General features: G+C 39.3%; 1 protein-coding gene and 1 long non-coding RNA gene across 2 annotated transcripts; one reads left to right on the forward strand and one right to left on the reverse strand.

The window, feature by feature from the left end:
• Window positions 1–551: 551 nt before the first annotated feature.
• On the reverse strand, window positions 552–18,850 carry LOC136770983 (carnosine synthase 1). The gene is made up of 9 exons (XM_066723436.1): window positions 18,622–18,850; window positions 14,535–14,771; window positions 13,744–13,833; window positions 11,465–11,961; window positions 10,602–10,806; window positions 9,445–9,527; window positions 6,157–6,385; window positions 5,702–5,964; window positions 552–3,426 (listed from the first exon to the last, which is right to left on the reverse strand). Exons 2-9 carry the CDS (start codon window positions 14,743–14,745, stop codon window positions 2,218–2,220), a joined length of 2,787 nt encoding a protein of 928 aa, XP_066579533.1. The 5' UTR covers window positions 14,746–14,771; window positions 18,622–18,850; the 3' UTR covers window positions 552–2,217.
• On the forward strand, window positions 6,333–7,416 carry LOC136770999 (uncharacterized). Its single transcript, XR_010822300.1, has 2 exons — window positions 6,333–6,407; window positions 7,128–7,416. It is a non-coding gene; the product is annotated as an uncharacterized LOC136770999 (long non-coding RNA).
• Window positions 18,851–19,440: the final 590 nt, after the last annotated feature.

Raw genomic sequence — 19,440 nt, forward strand, 5'->3', positions numbered from 1 at the left:
CTGATTTCATGTTATTTTTCATATGATCATGTTGTTGTTAACCTATCAACATACCTTTGCCATTTAACAAAGTTTTCATTTCAACACTGCTTGTCTGAGACACAATGTTGTCAATGGCTGGCTCAGACAGACTCCACTTTCCTGTTCACCGGCAATCCTCCAAAACATCGGAGAATCATCCCCAAAGATTTCAATCACTAGTTTTTTTTTTTTGGGGGGGTGGGGGGGTGTTGCAGTACGCGGTTATTTCTGCTTAAATACTTATTTTTCTCCTCCTGTACCATATTCTTTCACCCTTTTTATACGTCTTTTACACAACACACTGTGGATTGACACCATTAACTATTTTGGTTATATTCTCTCATGCCTTGTGTTTTAGTTCATCAGTACAAGTTTCAGAAAATGTTCCCAAAAGTATATGTTTATCGTAATTGTATACCTCTGATAAGTACATCTTTTCTGTTACTGTAAACTGGGATCATTTGTTGTTGTTTTTTTCATTCCAGTGTCTTAAAATGTGGATGGATGAAATAAGTGTTCAAACAGAGATGTAGAGGCAAACAAAAGATGCAGTATTTATTTTTCAAAATGACAACATGCAAACATCTATACACAGGAAAAAAATAAAATAAAAAACAAACAATGAGGCAGACAACCAGGAACAAAAAAACTATACATAAAAAATATATTAAGGTTTCCCTCAGTTAAACCCAAAGAGGGAAACACCACCAACATGGAAATAAAAATAAAAATAATTAAATAATTCTCCTTTGAGTTTCACATTTACAAAGAAATTCCACAAACTGGGAGCAAGAAACAGAAGCACATTTTAATTCTCCCTATTCTGTCTCCCAGACTGACTAAAACCCAGCATTTTATACACAGAAACTAAAGTCCCAGGAAACACCAACTAGTAAGTATGAAATAATACAAAATGAATACATCTTTGCAAGAAAGCATAAAATAAACAGACAAAATTGCATTATATAAAAGAAAGAAGATGTCTAAAAAAGATGCTACTTCAAACCAGCCAGCACAGTATATGTTGTTTTAACTAGTTTATTTTATATTCTGCATATGTGTTCTTTAAGCACAGTATCTACTCTTAGTAATTAACTTACACTGCTACAAGCAATTATCACTTTTTTCTGTACCTTTTTCTGAAGTGGCTTGATTACCTGCATCTCATTTGATGCATTTATTTACGCATTTAGGCAGTAGTAATAAGCTTGTAGTTTGTGACTCACGGGAGCTGTGTACCACCCTCTGTTATCAGAAACTGTTTAATTATATTCACATTTTAGTTTTTAGCTCCTGTACAGTATAATTGTGCATTTGGTTGCTTTGCCATCAAAAAAGGCTGTTAATTGTGTTAGCATTCCTGACATTCCAGGGCACTTAACTTTAGTTTGCAATCAGACAATTGGTTCAGCCAGAAGTCTCTGTCCTGGGCCTTTTCCTGTTCTCTCTCTACACCGATTCTCTTGGCCCCTCATTGCATCCCATGGATTATTCTACCATTTCTATGCAGATGATGCCCAGATCTTCTTGTCTGTTCCTTCTTCTGACCCTCTCATCCCCTCTCGCATCTCTTCCTGTCTGTTATTTCCTCCAAGATGCCCTCGCACAACCTCAAGCTCAACCTCATGGATATAATCCAAATAATAAGAAATTAATGAAAAAGGGGGTGCAGGAGCCAACAGGGACATGCACACCATCCAATAGGAGGAGGAACAAAAGGTCACGCTAGACTGGAAGTCAACCCATAGCTGGAGCTTGACCTTCATCAACTGCCTGAGAAACAGCAGTGAGGGGGGAAGTGGTTTGTAGGGTACTACCAGGATGCTTAGACACAAGCTAACAGCTAGAACAGAAAGCGAAAGCTGAGAATGCAGCTCATTCTCTAACAAAACAGCGCAAGGTGATAGTAATATCATACAGGTTACCAAGGCTCAAATGAAGCCAACACCGGGTTCCCAATATATTCAGTTTTTACATTATTATTTCAATTTGTAAAACTGGTAAATCTTCAGATACACTTTTGCAGGATGGGCATTTTTATCAATGTATTTATTGTTTAAAGCAGACCTTTAGAAAGCACTACATGATCTTAATACTAATAAGGAAACAGCTTTCTTGTAAATATGTTTTCAAGAATGAATGTTCAGTTGAGCTTTATTTAGACATAAAGCTGGATAGACGTCTGCTAGAGTGTTTTTACATTAGGGGGTCCAGGAAATATTTGACTGGATGCTCTTTAGAATCCAATCCAAGGATTTTTGAGACAATCAGGAGTCTCTTGAAGACTTCCTCCTTGCTGGGGCTAAAGCTGGAAATGTTAAGAGCGGCAACTTCAAAGCCAGATTTGCTGGACTCATCTCTTATCATAGAACTATGGATAATTCCATTTATCTCCAAATTATTTAAATTTGCAGTGAATGAATGGTTTTCTAATGCCTGCAGATACTGAGTCATGGAGGTTGAGATCCCAGCAACGTGGCCCCTGGGCTCTGGGGTCCAAGCATGTGGTCGGATATCAAAGGCAATTAGAAAGCTAGCCAGAATAAGGTCAAACCCGTAGACAGCCTTAATCCAGGCAGGCAAGTAGTTCCCACCCATTCTTGGATTGATCTCTATGAGTTTTGGACCTGTTTCAGTCATTTTTAAGTCAACATTGAAGACACCGTTCTTCAGGCCACAGTAGATACAGCTCTGGTAAGCTGCAGTGACCAGCTGGGTCACCTTCTCAGGACAGAGCTTAGAGGGCATGCTGTGTGATGAGTTCAGAAAGTAAGGGAGTTGAGAAGGCCCACAGTCGGAGACAAAGGCAGCCAGTAACTTCCCACTGAAGATGATCAGGTCAACATCATGCTTCATCCCCCCCACATACTCCATTAGCAATGGTTTTTGTCCAATTCCCAGAGTGAAAAGTTCTTCATGTTGTATGCTATCAAAGAATTCCTGACATTGCTGGAGATTCTCTACCATTTTGACACCCAATGCATCTGCGCTGTATTGTAGTTTCATTACCACAGGGAACTCGACTTTCTCTGTCACCTCTTGAAGCTCTGCTGGACTGTTGACTTGCAAGCAGGGCACTGTGTAGAGTGAGACATCAGGGAAGTGCTGCAGACTGTGAGCAACTCTTCCCAAGTGCTGCTGGGTGTGACTTTTCTTTTTGGCAATGTTGATCACTTCAACACCATTACTAGGGAGACGTAGCTCTTGGCACACAAGAGATGTCAGAACAGAACAGTTACAAACAAATGTTAAGCAGCCATTGATATTCAGATTTGACTCACATATCATTCTGGCTATATTGCAGGCATGAGCTTCATCTTGTGAGTGATCAGTAAAATTGTAATGCAGAAATTTCCACACCAGGTGGGTTGCAGGGTGATCTGATTCGGGATTTACCAAGATTACCTAAAAAATAAAAAGAGAAATAAACAAATGACAATTAGGCAGTTTATATGTACTAACCAAGTGGCTCTAACCAGAAGAACGATAGAATCAAACAATAATTTGTTAATGTTTTAGTGTGGCTGTTATTTCTTTCACACATTAAGAAAAGTATTACTAGGAAGAGTCTGAATAATTTTAGTATACAAAAATAATGATAGGTTATTATCATAACCTTGGTTACCTGAAAAAGAAAGACAGCCATTACTGAATGGGAAGAGCCTTCTGACCTGCCAATCAGTGAAAACATGTACCAAAACTTCCCAATAGGGGCCCTGCTGGCAGGAGGAAGACCCGCCCCCAGCGTCTGTGAAAAGTCTCCTCCTGACTGCAGCTGCCTGCCATTTCTTCATCAGGAAGGTCGTCTGGCCGAGCGACCCCTGAAGGGTAATGGCTGTCTTTCTTTTTCAGGGAACTTGGGTTATGATAATAACCTATTGTTCCCTTTCAAATCGAAAGACAGCCATTACCGAATGGGAAGACTATACCAGAGCTGTCATGAGTCCTGACACCTGATTTAAGCCCCAATCCCATCATGGCAAGCATAGGCCTCACAGGGCCAGAGGGCCAGCTGTTTGAAGTACCTGGGTTCCCAAGTTTGGGTGCAACCGGTTCACCACATTGAGGTGGTAGAACCTTGTGACAGTTTGTTGCAGCATTACACAAGTCTTCAAGTGTGGCGCCATGAAAGTGAGCCCACGACGTGTCCTGTCCCCTTGTTGAGTGCGCTGAGATGTGTTCAGGCATGGGAACTTTAGCAGTCTCATAGGTGTGCCGGATCGCGCCCGCCCTCCAGTGCGCTAGTCGTTGTTTTGAAACTGACCTCCTTCTGGTGGTAGAACCTTAGCAGACAAAGAGCTGGTCGGATTGTGCACTGTCCTCTGCATATAACACTTCAAAGCCAGGGCAGAGTGTGTGTAGTCTGCAATCCTCATCCGATGTATGTGGAGGGGGATGGAAAGACTCCAGGTCAATCAGTTGATTAATGTGGAATGCCGACACGACCTTAGGTAGGAAGGCCAAGTTTGTCCTCTGAGTGACTCTGTCGTTGCTTCCTGAGAAGATCAGACAGGCTTTATCCACAGACGAGGCGTGAATTTCACTAATTCTCCTTGCATAAGGAAGGCTGCCTTGACTGAGAGAAAGCGGAGCTCCATTGTGGAAATGGGCTCAAAGGGAGCACCGCTAAGCCCTTGCAGAACTAATTCCATGTCCCAGACTGGAATTGTGTCCTTTACTGGTGGTCTCAAACGTCTAGCACCCTTCAGAAAATGGGTTGCCAGGAAATGGGCTCCTGTGGAGACATTGTCAATCTTATCATGGCATGCTAAGATGACAGCCAGATGTACCTTCAATGTGGATGCTGATTTCCCGTCTTCTAGCAGCTGTTGCAGGAAGCACATGACAATGACAATTAGCTGTTGTAGGTTCTTCACTTTGCTCCAGTTTGCTCATACAAATGTAAGATAAGAGTGTCTGCTAAATGACAAATAATATATAACATTGTGCTGATCATCTGTGCCAGCATTGCAAACCACAACTGGCAGTGGGGAGTGGGGGAAGGCATACAGCAGTTCCTCTGGCCATGGGTGAGCAAAAATGTCTGCCTCCTGTTTCCAGGGAGACAGTGGGTCATTGCCCATCCTTTCTCATATCTGTTCCACCACCTGATATTTCAGACTCCTGTATTGGACACCTTACATAAACTGTAGAATGTACAGGCATCCAAGGGGGGAGCTGATCTCTCAACCAGTGGTGGTCTCACTGGGTTTCTCATTCCTTCTTCCTTTACTTGAAGCTGCAGCAGATTTCAATGGAGGAACCGAAGAGCGAGCGAGACTCCTGCTGTACACTTCCCCCTGAAGAGAAGCAAAGCTCCAAGAGTAGTAGACGATAAAACTCTGAAGAGTGCAAGTGGATAGCCATCCAGTTAATCCAACTCTGAAGCACACTTCTCCAACTTTTAGTACACATGCAAGCAAAATGAAACTAAAAGCAGTATCTCAGTATGCATGTGTACATGCAAGCTGCACTCAGGACTTTTCAAAGACACTGGGGGCGAGTCTTCCTCCTGCGAGCAGAGCCATTATTGGGCAGCTTTGGTGCATGTTTTCACTGATTGGTAAGGCAGGAATTGTAGTCTTTGTCTTCCTTAGATTTGCTCATAGGCTGTATACAATACAGTTTAATTTAGTCTCCTAAAGACAGATCTCAGGCTTCAGATGTCTATACAATTTACCCTGATGTTTTGCTTCTTGGCTGTGTGCCACACGGACATCTTCTTGGACTCGCCTCCTCCGATTACAAGTATTGTCTTCCCGGCTATGAAGAAGGAGTGGGCTCTTTGGCACATGGTCTGTAGGAGGGGTTCCACAGTATGGGCCAGCCTTGGGAGCATCAGGAGACTGAAGGCTGTGCTGTAAACCCCTCTGTGGTGGGCAGTCAACCTCAGGAGAAGAGGGCGCAGTTTTCCATCATGCTGCATCAGTGCAAAATCCACCCCTGGAGAGCAACAGCACCAGCATAGTTATGTATCAAAGTTGTAGCATCTAATAATGAGTGTGTGTAATTTTGTAATTGTGCTTTCTTTTTGAAAAAGTAAAACTGCTCTGTAAATGAATCAGGTTAAATTTAAGATATAATTAACTATGCTTTACATTTTTTATTGAAAACTAGATGCCATAACAGCAGTACCTATCAGATCAGTCTGAGCTCCAGCTCCACCCTTGTCCTGGTCTGAGAGCTGTGACTGATAGTCCATGACAGCCTGCATAGCTGCCTCAGCCCACTGTTTAATGATCTGCTGAATGGCAGTGAGGTCGTCTTGTGTGAAGCCCCACTCCTGCAGAGTGACCTCCAGAGTCTGCAGCACAGTGGACCTTGCACTGGCTGGAGCCTCCACCTTATCCACCCAGCACACCACCTGAACACAACAACAGAGCACTGTAAGTAGTAATATTATGTTAGTAGTACTATTTACTCCTGGTCCTGGAGGACTACAATGTTACACTTTTAACTTACAATCATCAATTAGAAGGGAACAGTTCAAGTAAGTCATTGTGAGCTCATGAAGGATGTTTTCACCCACAGGCAGATGTGGTTTCTATTGAACAGCAACTTCAATCACACCTGTTCATTTTTATGAGATTTTACTTTTGTCCATGGAGCACAATTCTGTGTCTGTACTGACTGGACATAATGAACATTGTATAAGCTATTTTGGTCAAATTACAGCAACAGGTCAATAAAGGAGGAAGTGAAACAGCTAAATGATAAAAATGGAAGTATCTTAGAAAATGAACAAGATGTGGTAAATGTTCTAAATCAGTATTTCACAGAGGTTTTTACAAAATAAAAAACTGATAACATGCCACAGGTTAACAATCAGTCCTTTCAAACTCAAAGAGATCAGGATAAATGAGGAGGAGTGAAGAGCCATTATTAATATTTAAGATATGCTGTATAATATTTTATATTATAAATAATGACGTGTGCAGATTTGGCAAATTGGATTTATTAGTGAAAGGCCAACGAAGCAGTTGTTAAGGATACACCTTTCTTAATTCCTCTTACCGGATCTGTTTTTCTATGATAAGAGAAACGGCCCACCAATGTATTGCCCATGGGTTTGTTCATTTGTGGATTTCCTGTTTCTCCTCTCAAAGCTAAAGATGTTACTTCATTGTTAAGAAAACCACAAGATCGTACAGTTTGTATGCTGTAACAGGACCAGACATATGCTGCCATGATGACCTTCTCCCTCGGGAAGGGCAGCCTACAGGCTTTGCGGAGCTTGCATCTTTTGAAGCTTTTTGATTGGATGAACGGCCACAACATTCTACGTCATTTTTACATCAAAAGCTACACTTGTGTTTGTAAAAGTTAAGTCTCACTGAGGGAACGGGCCTGATGTGACACTTCCAAGCTAGCTTGATTAAAGTTCTATTTGTGTTATATCAATGACTTTTCCAGTTATTTCCAAGAAGGGTTCAACAAGGAGGTAATAAAAGGACTAACAGAATTAAAAACAAACAAATCACCTTTGCCAGATGGTATATTTCCAACAGTGCTTAAAGAAATTAGGGAAATTATTTATTGGCCTTCGCTGTATTTTTGCACTTATGTTGTAAGTCGCCCTGGATAAGGGCGTCTGCCAAGAAAAAAAAAAAATAATAATAATAAAATAAAAAAAATTGGCCGCAAACTAAAATATTCCAAATTATATTAGAAATTAGAACAGTGGATGTGTCATCTGATTGGAAAACTGCAAATATCATACCAAACCACAAGAAAGGGGACAAAACTGAGCCAGGAAATTACAGACTAATCAGTCTCACCTGCATCACTTGTACAATTTTTGAAAAACATATTAGATTTCTTGAACATGCAACTGCACCTGTAGATCATGTAAAAGCATATATGATATACTTAGATTTTCAGAAAGCTTTTGATAAAGCTCCACACCAAAGACTGATCCTAAAATTGGAAGCTGCAGGTATTCAGGGTAATGTAAGGAGATAATGAACTGGTTTATGTATAGGAATTATATATAGAATTTGCCAGTAAGTTACTGTACTTATTACAATAACACAAGAGTACTTGTAAAGTGTCATACTATAAAGTTTACAGTGAAATATGTTTACTGTAAACTCTGTGAAGTTACTGGACTATTATGTATTTTTCCTTAAGCATTTGTTATATTCAGTACTGATTGTTTTAATTTACTCTGGGTTGTTATTTACACTTATATTGTCATTGTTTCATCCCACACAATGAGAGGGAGGCGGCAGTGCGATGAGATAATGAGCCGAGTGAGCAGGACAAGCCAAGTAAACAAAGGGACAGTTTGAGCTTTCAGGGGGCTGGAATAGATGCAAACATTCAGGTACAACTACTAGAGCTGCAGTAACAGGATGATAGCAGTTGGAAGAGACCCGGAGTGCACTTGAGGACTGAGACGCTAGTAGCAGTAGTTCCCTTTTTTTTCTACTACTTTTATATCAGACTACTTTCCCTGCTTTCCTTGTGACACTTTCTAAACAAAGTAACACCCGGGGCCTTGATGGGTGCTATGGGATGTGAATGAGGGAAGCAGCGTTGTGGGAGAGAGCCGGAAGGTTTACATCTAAAGCCTTTATTTTTGTTAGTTAAAATCAAATAATTCAAATTCAAAACCAGTGAGCAGTGCAGTCAGGCAGTCAGGATTGAAATCAAATATTTCCCAATTCTTTCCATTTCACTCCCTACTGCCTCGGCACTGTGCAGCCTCTCAACTGTGAGGCCAGTGGCACACCCCATCACAGGGGCTTTAAATCTAATTTTCAATTATCCAATTAAACGTATTTTCAATGCACGGGGACTGGAGAGGGAGAAAACAAATTTAGACGTGCGCAGTGAAAAACTTGAATATAATTAAATAAACAAAGTGGAGAATCGTGCAATTGGCTGAGACCATTACAAAATTATAAATTAACTGATAATTGCTGCTGTCCTGGCAGTAGGGAAGATATTAACCTTTATTTTACTGTGAGCTACATTCATGATTTTATTAACATCCAAATCCTATGGTAAAATGCACCATGTTACAAACTATGGCTTTATCCCTAATTTACAAAAAAAAAAATAGTTGGCAAGACAATTTTTTCTTGGTACCATATTTTGCTGACTTTTGACTGACTGCCCTCCAGCTACCTGGAAAAGAGCTTTCTTTCTGTAATCAAAGACCATTAACCCCAAACAATGGGTTTCTTAGAAATCTAGTCCAGTGGTTCTGAACCCTGGCCCAGGATGACCCCATGCCCTGCTATTGTTTCAACCGAGTTGTCAATTGCCCATGTCAGGGATGGACACTGGAAACTGGTCGCTTCTTACATCATCACACAAAATGACCTGCTTTCCATCTTCATGTTCTATCACTCATATGGAGTCCATCTCCCTGTGCCTCGGCACCTCAGTGCAATATTGATCTAAATCATACTGAACCTGTGATAGCTGAGGCTGATCATCTGCAGCACGGCATACGGTGGCTCTGATGCGGAGAGCAAGTTTTCTTAATACCTCAGGAGCTATATGAACAAAAACAAATACGAAAGTTGCCATATCAGCTTTTTACTTGTATTGTATTAAACCTATATTTTACAGGGTTGTATGTATAGGAAAATATTTTAAGAACTTCAGGCAACAGTGTTCTATACTGAACAAAAATAAATGCAACATGTAAAGTGTTGGTCCCATGTTTCGTGAGCTGAAATGAAATTTCCTAGAAATGTTCCATATTTACTAAAAGCTTTTGTCTGCAAATGTCTTTACATCCCTGTTAGAGCCCATTTCTCATTTGCTAAGATAACCTGACAGGTGTGGCATAACAAGAAGCTGATTAAACAGCATGATCATTACAGGCACACCTTGTGCTGGGGACAATAAAAGGCCACTCTAAAATGGGCAGTTTTGTCACAACACGATACCACAGATGTCTTAAGTCTTGAGGGAGTGTTCAATTAGCATGCTGACTGTAGGAATGTCCACCAGAGCTGTTGCCAGAGAATTTAATGTTAATTTCTCTAACATAAGCTGCCTCCAATGTTGTTTAAGAGAATTTGGCAGTATGTCCAACCAGCCTCACAACTGCTGGCCATGTGTAACCATGTTTCCACATCTGGCTGATGTGCTACCCGAACAGCTGATGAAACTATGGGTTGGCACAATCAAAGAATTCCAGCAATCAGCAGCCAATTGCGTGTTCTTAATCTGACACTTGAAATCCATAGATTAGGTCCTTATGAATGTATTTCAACTGACTGATTTCCTATATGAACTGTAACTCCGTAAAATCTTTGAAATTGTGATAGCACCTTCAATGGCACAGTCTCCTTTGTCTCTATCCTGGGGCATGTGCCCACTACTACTGCACCAAAACCACCTGATGTTCCTTTGTCTGCCTTCATAACACTAACATCACCTTTCTTAGCTTGAGATATTTTTATATTGTATTTCTCTTTAACTTCAATACAAGACTGTTCCCTTTCTTATTTTTTAGTTTGAAAAGTGAATGCAAGGGGTTGTGTGCTTTTGTCTTTCTGTCAGTGCTGTACATCCTGATCTGAAAGTGGCAAATGAGGTCTTAAAAGTCTTTGATTTACCTTTAAAAGCTACGCTCTGTTCCAGCTTCAGTGGTTTCTGAGGCTGGACCGATTCATAAGATGCTGAGATGAGAATGGACTCTCCTTCCTGGATCCTGGGCAGGAGAGCTAGTGTGGCACTGAGGACTCCTTCCCTGTCCCTCTTCACAAGGGTCGTCTCGTTATCACAGGAATACCAGCCCCCACCAGAAGGCTGAACGATAACCTACAGAGTTAAAGTCAGAAGTGCTGGACAGTTAGGCCTCAGAAGGCTTGTGCACCATTTCCACATTCAAAACAACACCCCACATGTTTTGAGTTCATTGTTCAGTTCCAGACCGCTAAAGAACCTGAACATGCCTACATATAGCTACATTACTTTCTACTGTTAGAGGCAAAACATATCAATATGTTCCCACACATAGACATTCAAAATTCCAGTGCAGGAATTGTGCAGGTCATATAACAGTCAAGTTTGTACTTTTACTGTAAAATCTGTCAGCTCTAGAAGTTAGAGAACAGCTCTGTGCCAGTGCCTTATTAACCCCTTCATTTTCAGCATTATTGATTTTGATAGTGGTTACGTATGAATTTATTTTAGAGTAGCTAATACTTTGGACATATGGATCTCATCAATTTGCCATTGATGCTTATATTGTCAATAATAAGCTGAAGATTGTAAAATATAGTGAGAGAATGTTTCATTATCATTCAACATTTTAAAAATCTTTTACTGAAAACTATGTTTGGGACAAGATAAAACACAGCATTTCTCTTAATTATATTCTATTAGCCTATATTGATACTGTCAACTTTTTATTGATTGAAACACTTTCTGGATTAGGTTTATTCTGCATCTTGTATCACACAGGAAACACACTTACTTCATGGCAGCTCTGTAATTCTGGATGTTGAAGAAATGTGTCGATGGCTCCAGGCATAAGCTCTTGCAGTTGTTCTTTCAACTGGACTGAAACTACTGTTATGCTGGGGTGTGGGGGCCAGGATGTGGGGAGAGGGTGGAAGGAGAAGGCCAGGGTTTGGGGTATGCCCACCCCTTTCTGGGACAGCAGCTGGCGAGTCAGTAGCATGTTTTCAGTGATCCTGCTGAGCTGTGGAGAGCCACAGGCTGGACAGTCCAAATCTGCCTCCAGTTTGCTGTCCAGGCATGGTCCCTCTTTATCCTGGGCTTGGGTGCTGTAGCTGCCCAATGAGCTCAGGAAGTAGCTGACACGACAGGGAGGTTGGAAGGAATCAAGGTAAGTGTGGCCCCCTTCTTCAAAAGTGATCGCTTTATGGACACGGAGAGAGAAGAGCCCAGGGTGCTCAGGGGAAGGGATCTTGGAGAGCCACGTGGAGGACAAGCAAAGCAGCATGTGGCCTGTGAAGACGGTGATACAAGAGATCAGGCACCATTTTGGGGAGGGCATGAAAGGTGTGGTCTCTCAAATGGTACTTCATGTGCTTTTGTTCCCTTCTATCTAATCCCCCAGCCTTTGATGAAATGTTGAGATATTATTAATTGTGTTGTTGGTTCCAGTTTTTATCTGAATCATGAACATCTTTGTTCTTCATTGTTCTCAATTAATTCTAATAAAATATACCAGTTTTCAACACATTGTATTTTTTTAGATTGTTCATCTCAGGGTGTTTAGGTTGAAGTATGCATTTAGAAATTAAAATTAAACTGTTCTCCTGCCCCAAATAATATATAATCTTTATTAGTGTTTCCCCACTGAATGAACATTAATATCCAAAATAATAAGTACGGGAAACAGTCGATTGAACTAATTGGGTGGTAACTTTTTCCTTCTGTATTTTGTTGTGGAATCCCTGGTGCTTCTCTTTTGCCAGTTATTATAGAAGGGATAAGCACAAAGAGAAGAATTAAAGTCAGCAAAATTATTCACCCTTGCAGTCCTATGTCAGACATAGTCCAACATCTCTTTAAATGCATATTTTGCATAGAAAAAGCAGTTTCTAAGCCCCCCCCCGCGAGAGTCTTGAGTCAGGAAGTGATAGAGAGAGATGTGGCTCTCACTGCAGGCTCAACATCGCCTCATCAGCATCACAGAGTCAGAAAACAGCACGCACATCTGCACAGCTGTTCCGAATGTTAGAATATGCAGACAGTGAAGTAAATAGTTATTTAGATGGAGGCAGAAATGAGACTATATACTTATGCAAAACCTGCAGCAGAAAGCCTGTCTTACACCCAGATGAATGCTTCAAGATGTATCATACACAGCAAAAACACAGATAGACCATTGAGCATTGCAACACAATTGCACATTATATATAGTTTTTAGGTGATTGTTTGATATTGCATATTTTTGTGCATTTTACATATTTATCTTTCTTTGTTTTCAAACCTTGCCACATGTAAATATTGATGTAAAACATTTTTTTATGTTTTTTTTTTTTTTGCTGGTTACCTTTGTTAGACGTATGTGAAGTGCTATAAAAAGTTTAAAGTTCTAAAGTTAATTTATTGCAAGAAAACCTTTTTTTAAACCATGTTGCTTTTTTTATTCATTTGCGCCTGGAATAATAATAGAAAAATGACTAATAGGCTTTTTTTTTTAAATGTTTGCACTATTTTCAAATTTGAGGGTGTCCTTTGGAATAATACTGCTTTGTGCATCGTTTTTTGCAAGAAAAGTGAGGTTATTTCAACTTGAACAACACATGGTCTGAATTGTTGTTTTCTTCACAAAATTAAATTTGACCTGAGCAGCCTGACAGTTGCAAAATAATTGGACTGCAAAGGGTTAAAGATGCCATCGAATGCATCGCACACTATGAAGATCTGAACAAAACTGAAAGGACTGGTAGCACTAAAGGGAAGTGTGAGTTATCCAATGTTAAGCTGTGTTTCCGGCTGCTTTACAGCTGGCTGAGTCATACCATACAGTTTGGAATATCACATATTCGAAACTTCGTGACTGCACCTTAGTATAACTCTGAATAATGATAATCCTAGATGTAGTGTCACACAACAAAAAATAAAATAAAACAAATGGAATAAGTAATGCATTAGCAGTTACCAATATTTGCAAAGTTGAAAATGTATTGTTGTTAAGGTGAATTGAAAATGCAGGAAGCTAATTATTGAAGGTTTGTGAGAAAGGCAATTATTCATAAGTTATATAATTAAACCTACCAGAACAGAGCCTGCCACCTTCCAAGAGAACAGGGAGGTATTTATCAGGTGAGGACAGAACACAGATCGCCAGTTCAGTTGTTGTCAAAGCTGCATAAAATAATAACTTTGTTATTGATATGCCACATACAATATCATCAGCAGCACTAAACACACATTACAATTTTAATCACTTACTTGACTGTTCTGGGCATCTTATCTATTGTGATGCTTGCACCCCTTCATGTTTTATCAGGACTTTGGTTGGGTTTTTACTTGTACTTTTACTGACCTGTTTTAATAAAGGCAGTTTTTAAGTTTTTCCCCTAGGATTTTAACCTTTTAGATTTTTGTCAGTGATAAGCCTCTTTAGTGCACACTTCTTGCCCTGCACTTGTATACAAACCTGTGTTGTTGGACATTGTGTTTTTCTATTTAGTGATACATTAAATATTATTGATTGCACCGGGGAGTGGGGTGCGAGAGTTCCTCTCCTCTTGTGTAATAAAAAGGAGGTGGCGCAGTCGGAGAATTAATATTGCGGTAGAGTAGCAGCTCTTGCACACAGGGGTGCTACTGTAACATATGCAATCCTGGTTTGAAAAGGAGTATAACTCAGAAAGGCAAAATGGGAATTGAGCAGGGGCCTATCTTCAGTTTTCAAATACATTTTCACCATGCCCATTACGTTGGAGATGAATCAACTCCCTTTGGGAGTTATTCTATTTTTCACATAATATGGGTTGCATGCACAACATATTGTTCCCCTCTATTCTGGCTCCATAGACATGACATTTCTGAGAGCCAGTTACCTCGTGGTGTTGTGCGGTCTCTAGTCTCTGGCAGCCCCAGCTCCAGTAGTATCTGCTGTAGAGAGTGGTACAGCTGTAGCACTGACTTGTCAGCCTCCTGATGAAGATGAGAGCCATCTCCCCCATCGCGGCTCAGATGCTCAGCCACATTGTAATGAGAACCGTGAACTGTTGCTTCATGGTCTTTCTTTGTGTCTACAGTCTGTTGCATCCTGGTATTGGAGAGAGCCTGAAAACCTTCAATATAGCAACATATATTAAGTACACCAGTTTTGAATGTTTGTTTGTACTAAAACAACAACAAATCATATTGATCCTTGATGGGTCAAGACCAACATCCTTATAAGTCTGATGTTAATGTGTGCCTGCATATACTTTTATTTGAAAGGCTGTCTGAAATGTCCTGCACTGCATGACCAGTATCTGAGCACGACTGCCCTCTTGTCTTCCAGCAACAGCCCCCTCTGAGGGTCCAACGAGGCACCTCGTCCCCCACCATGGAAGTCTGATTAGGCACAACCCATCCCAGAAGCACCTAAACCACGGAGGGTCAACGGGGCATCCACACCCAAGGTTTGACGAGCCATCGCAACCCAAAGCCTGTTGATGGTCCAAACCCCCACCCCCGATGGCCAGCGTGAGGCCTCCTCCAGAGGGAAGAGCACATCCAGCAGCACCGATAAATAACTTTCTGATCTCCTTGATCCTGTAATAACTATACTGCCTGGAGGGGAGGCAACCATTAGGCCTAGGCCCTAAGCCGTGGACCCCCAGAGATTCATTTTCTCCAACATGCCATCCATAGGAGTTTTTTTGTTTTTGTCTCCTCCGTGCCTAAATGGTTTATTTACTTAAATGTTCACTCACTTTATTCTAGATCATGTTAAATGTTTACAGGTCTATATTTTATTTTATTGTATTTATGTTTTTTATTTTGCTGTACATTTGTTGTATGTTTACCAGTCTGTAAAGCGCTCTGTGGCTACCCTGCGAAGGGCGCTATACAAATAAAAATGGATTGATTGATTGATTGATTGATTGTCTTGCAAACCATAATAAATGCAAATAATCATGAGTGTTCACCTTCATGGACCTTCATATTAGATATAGTGATAATACATTTGTAAAAGCTTATAGGCCTAAATTGTAGATTTCAAAATCAATCAATACATTTTCAAGTTTCATTATAATCAAATGATTTGTATGCCAAGTCTTTTAATGTTGTAAATTATTGTGATTATTATTAGTAGTAGTAGAATTGTTTTTTTTTTGTTGTTCTTCTGCGAAATGCAGGGTTTGGTCACAGGAAGCCATCTAGCCATCACCTAGAAACGGCAAGCAGGAGTGCATGCAACTCCCCCACCCGCTTAACCGACACAATAGCAAAGGGATCAAAGCCAGAGCTGCAGTTATGAGAGTGTTGTAACTCATTTTATTTATGTATGCACTCTTAGAACTAATGTGTCAAATTGAACACAACTTTGTATTAAAATTAAAAAATGTTGATGTGCTTTGATGAATTTTAACACAACATTGTGTTGTCCGTGTGAAATTTAACACATTAGTTCTAGGAGTGTGATGCATTGGAGAGGTTAGCGATTCATAATTTAACAATGTTTGAAATCCACAGCAACAGGATAACATAAATCAGTCTTCAATCTATTTAAATATATTATAGCACATGGAAGCATCTCAGGGCACTGCACAATTTCTCCATTCCATCAATTAACGTTAAGTACCCAATATCATATTGTTAGGATATTGATTAGCTGTTTCTACATGTTATATCTTCATTAAAGTGTATTAAAGAAAATGACAAGGACACTTTTCAGGGATCGCTCCCCCTGCGTGTGTGTGTTGGGAGGGGGGTTCAGAGTATAAATGTTTCAACTCTTTTATTTTTAATGTTTAAACATTTACTAAATTAAAATAAATTTAACATCCTTACAGGCTAACTAATTGTACAAGTAAGATGATGGGAGATAGTGTTTTGATTAATGTACATGTCAGCCATATCTGTCATTCCAAGCCCTATTCCTCAATGTTTGCTGAGTAGGAACTACACCATATATATTTAATATTCATAATATTTTTATGATGCAGCATAATACTTATTGTTTAAGGCCCTCTCATAAATAATAATTACTTTTGAATATGTCTATTTAGGCGGACATCTACATTTTTAAATTACATTCAAGAAGGTAATGTTGGGTGGTTGAGTATTTGTGGGCCGGTTTTGGAGGGCCAGACTGGGACGTTTTTTAGTCCCAGTCCATCCCTGACTACTAATATATATATATATATATATATATATATATATATATATATATATATATATATATATATCATGCTTACTGCTATAATTGTAATTGTGGAAATCCAATACATACAAGCTACCTATTCACTTGTTGAAAAGCAAAAGAGGGCATATATCCTCTGTGCAGTGAGCTTGGGCTGTGACAGGGGTGGGTAAAGCGGGTCACAGCACACTGGAACTTTGCTATAAGGCTTTTGAGTGCTGTTCTGCCTGGTGGAGAGGTAATGTCCCTTAATCCCTTTAGGAACTCTTTTCAAATAGAAAGATACACAAATACAGAGGGTGCAATTGTCAGATCTGTCCACAAAGGGTCACCATATTACTTTTTATGTTTTTTAAATAATTGAAGAAATTGGCATCAAGTATTTGCTTCATTGTGCTATACCAGAAATACTAGACACGTTTTGTGATTTTTCGTGTTCTGGATTGAAGTTTCTAAGTGAAATGTTCTTAAAGTGAAAGAATATTTAATAATATCAGGAATATCTTCTCAATTGAACTGTAATGCAACCTGTCTCTGAACATATGAGGTGTCAAACAGACTGGGAGACTGAATGTGAGGGGATACAGGAAAGAAAAGAGATTGGATTCAAGTCAGTGGTGTGAAGTAGGTGCAAACAATCAAGCCAGTCCTTCATATACAGATGTCAAACGGCTTTATATTGATGACCAAAGTGATGTACAGGGTTATCTTTTTAATTGTGAATACTACCCAAAGGGGATGTGACATCACTCGATACCATGGGGAATGCACAATTGCATTGTCTAACAAAGCTGCTTATAGACTGCCGTGCACTGTCACTCAGACAGACCCCTCCTCTGCCTTTTTCTCTGTTTTAATACGATTAATTCAGCAAAGCATTGTATTGTTATATAGATTGCTAATGAAGCTCTGGGATCATTATTGTTATATTAATATTAGTTGCTCCATGACACAGGGCTCTAGTAACTATTTTCAGACTATATACAACATTTAGCAGATGAAGTATGAGATACGCTGCTCACAGTATTTGGTAGTGTTAAATATATACACTTGGTTTTACTCCAAACGTCACTATAATTATTGATCAATCGGTTTTATTATGTATCATAATACATGTTATATATGTTAGGTGAATCTGCCATAACTGATTTGAAACCTTTTAAAATGGCCTATGTATACTTCTCACATAATGAGGCAAGAATGTTCTTCAATTAATCTCTAAGAATATCTTTCTATTTCATGTAATTATTTGCTGCTGACATTTATTTTAATCAGTGTTATACTGGCTTTAGATCACAAATTACTCACCACTGGAACACAAAGTCACAAACAAAACTGAGCTCCTTCTATGAAAATCACATTGTCCACATTTATTACATTCTACCCTGATTATTAAACTTTAAAGATTATGTATGTGTGTATTGTTTTTTTCTTACAATTAATTTTATTCCACTCGCAATAAGTCTAACATTTGCTTGTTTGTATAATCCCAAATACAACTGAAATATATATATAATATTGCATATAATTCAGTCTATAATTACATTTTCTGGAAAAAAACTCTTATAACATCATTGATTGCATTAAAAGCCCATATTAGTACAGCCCCGATGGAAATAGGAACTTTCCCAGAGAATAAGGATATAAATATAATGTTCTAATTTTCTATTACTAACTGTAAATCCTTATTGACACCTTAACACTTAAAATTTAAAATAAAATATTAAATGCATAGTGTATAATTCAAAGAGTTTGTTAGAAACAATCACCATACCCAGTGGCCTTACCTGTAGATGCTGGTTTGGAAGTAGAGGAAGTTGAAATGAATAAGTAGCATGTGTCAACCACATTTATATACCATCTGAAAGCCACAGAATCAGTTAACCCTGAAAGTTGACAGTTCCTTGATTACGTAGGTGATTCCCACAGTAGAGCACTCATATAACCTTGAAGAGCTTCATGTGTCCATTGTCCATTGTGAAAAAGGTCACTGGCTTACTATGCTACTGTACTGTGCCATAGTTGATACCCAGAAGAACAGTGTATGATAAGAACCAGTTTTACCAGCAGTTGTGGACTAATACACAAACCCCCCTATCTTTTTTTTTTTTTTTTGTAAATCGAAAATAAGTGACAAGATATTAATGTAGAAGTATATTATCCAAGTTTAAATATACAATTTTTCTTTAATCTGAGTCCCTGCCCCCAATACAATTAGTCTCTGTACTTACGTGTGTAAGTATGTTTGAACCTCTCTTGCTCTGTATGATGGGGATTCAAATCAGGATAACATAGAGATATACAATACTGCGGTTTCTGAACAATTGGCAATGTTCCTATTGAAACTCATGGTGTTGATGAAACCTCTGAACCTCAATCCATGACCATTTCAAAACAAAGCTACCATTACATAACACAGCTCAAGAATCATCCACAGCTCAAAACAACGCATGCAAACAGCAACAAGTATTCCAGTATTAATTCTGTCTCTTCCAACAGGATGGTGGCCACAAAAGCATATGTTCAAATAGACTATCCCAAGAATGAATGAACTAACTATAGAATAGTATTCTTTCTTTTAAAGTTCATGGGCCCATGACAAGGGA

The sequence above is a fragment of the Amia ocellicauda genome, chromosome 2, assembly GCF_036373705.1.
Source record: "Amia ocellicauda isolate fAmiCal2 chromosome 2, fAmiCal2.hap1, whole genome shotgun sequence".
NCBI classification, from domain to species: Eukaryota; Metazoa; Chordata; class Actinopteri; order Amiiformes; family Amiidae; genus Amia; species Amia ocellicauda.

Coding starts and splice junctions, on each gene's coding strand:
- LOC136770983 (XM_066723436.1), bottom strand. CDS start 14,745: ATGCAACAGACTGTAGACACAAAGAAAGACCATGAAGCAACAGTTCAC. Junction 13,834..14,534: donor AGACCGCACAACACCACGAG/GTAACTGGCTCT, acceptor TATTTTATGCAG/CTTTGACAACAACTGAACTG. Junction 6,386..9,444: donor ATCAGCCTCAGCTATCACAG/GTTCAGTATGAT, acceptor TGTTGTGTTCAG/GTGGTGTGCTGGGTGGATAA.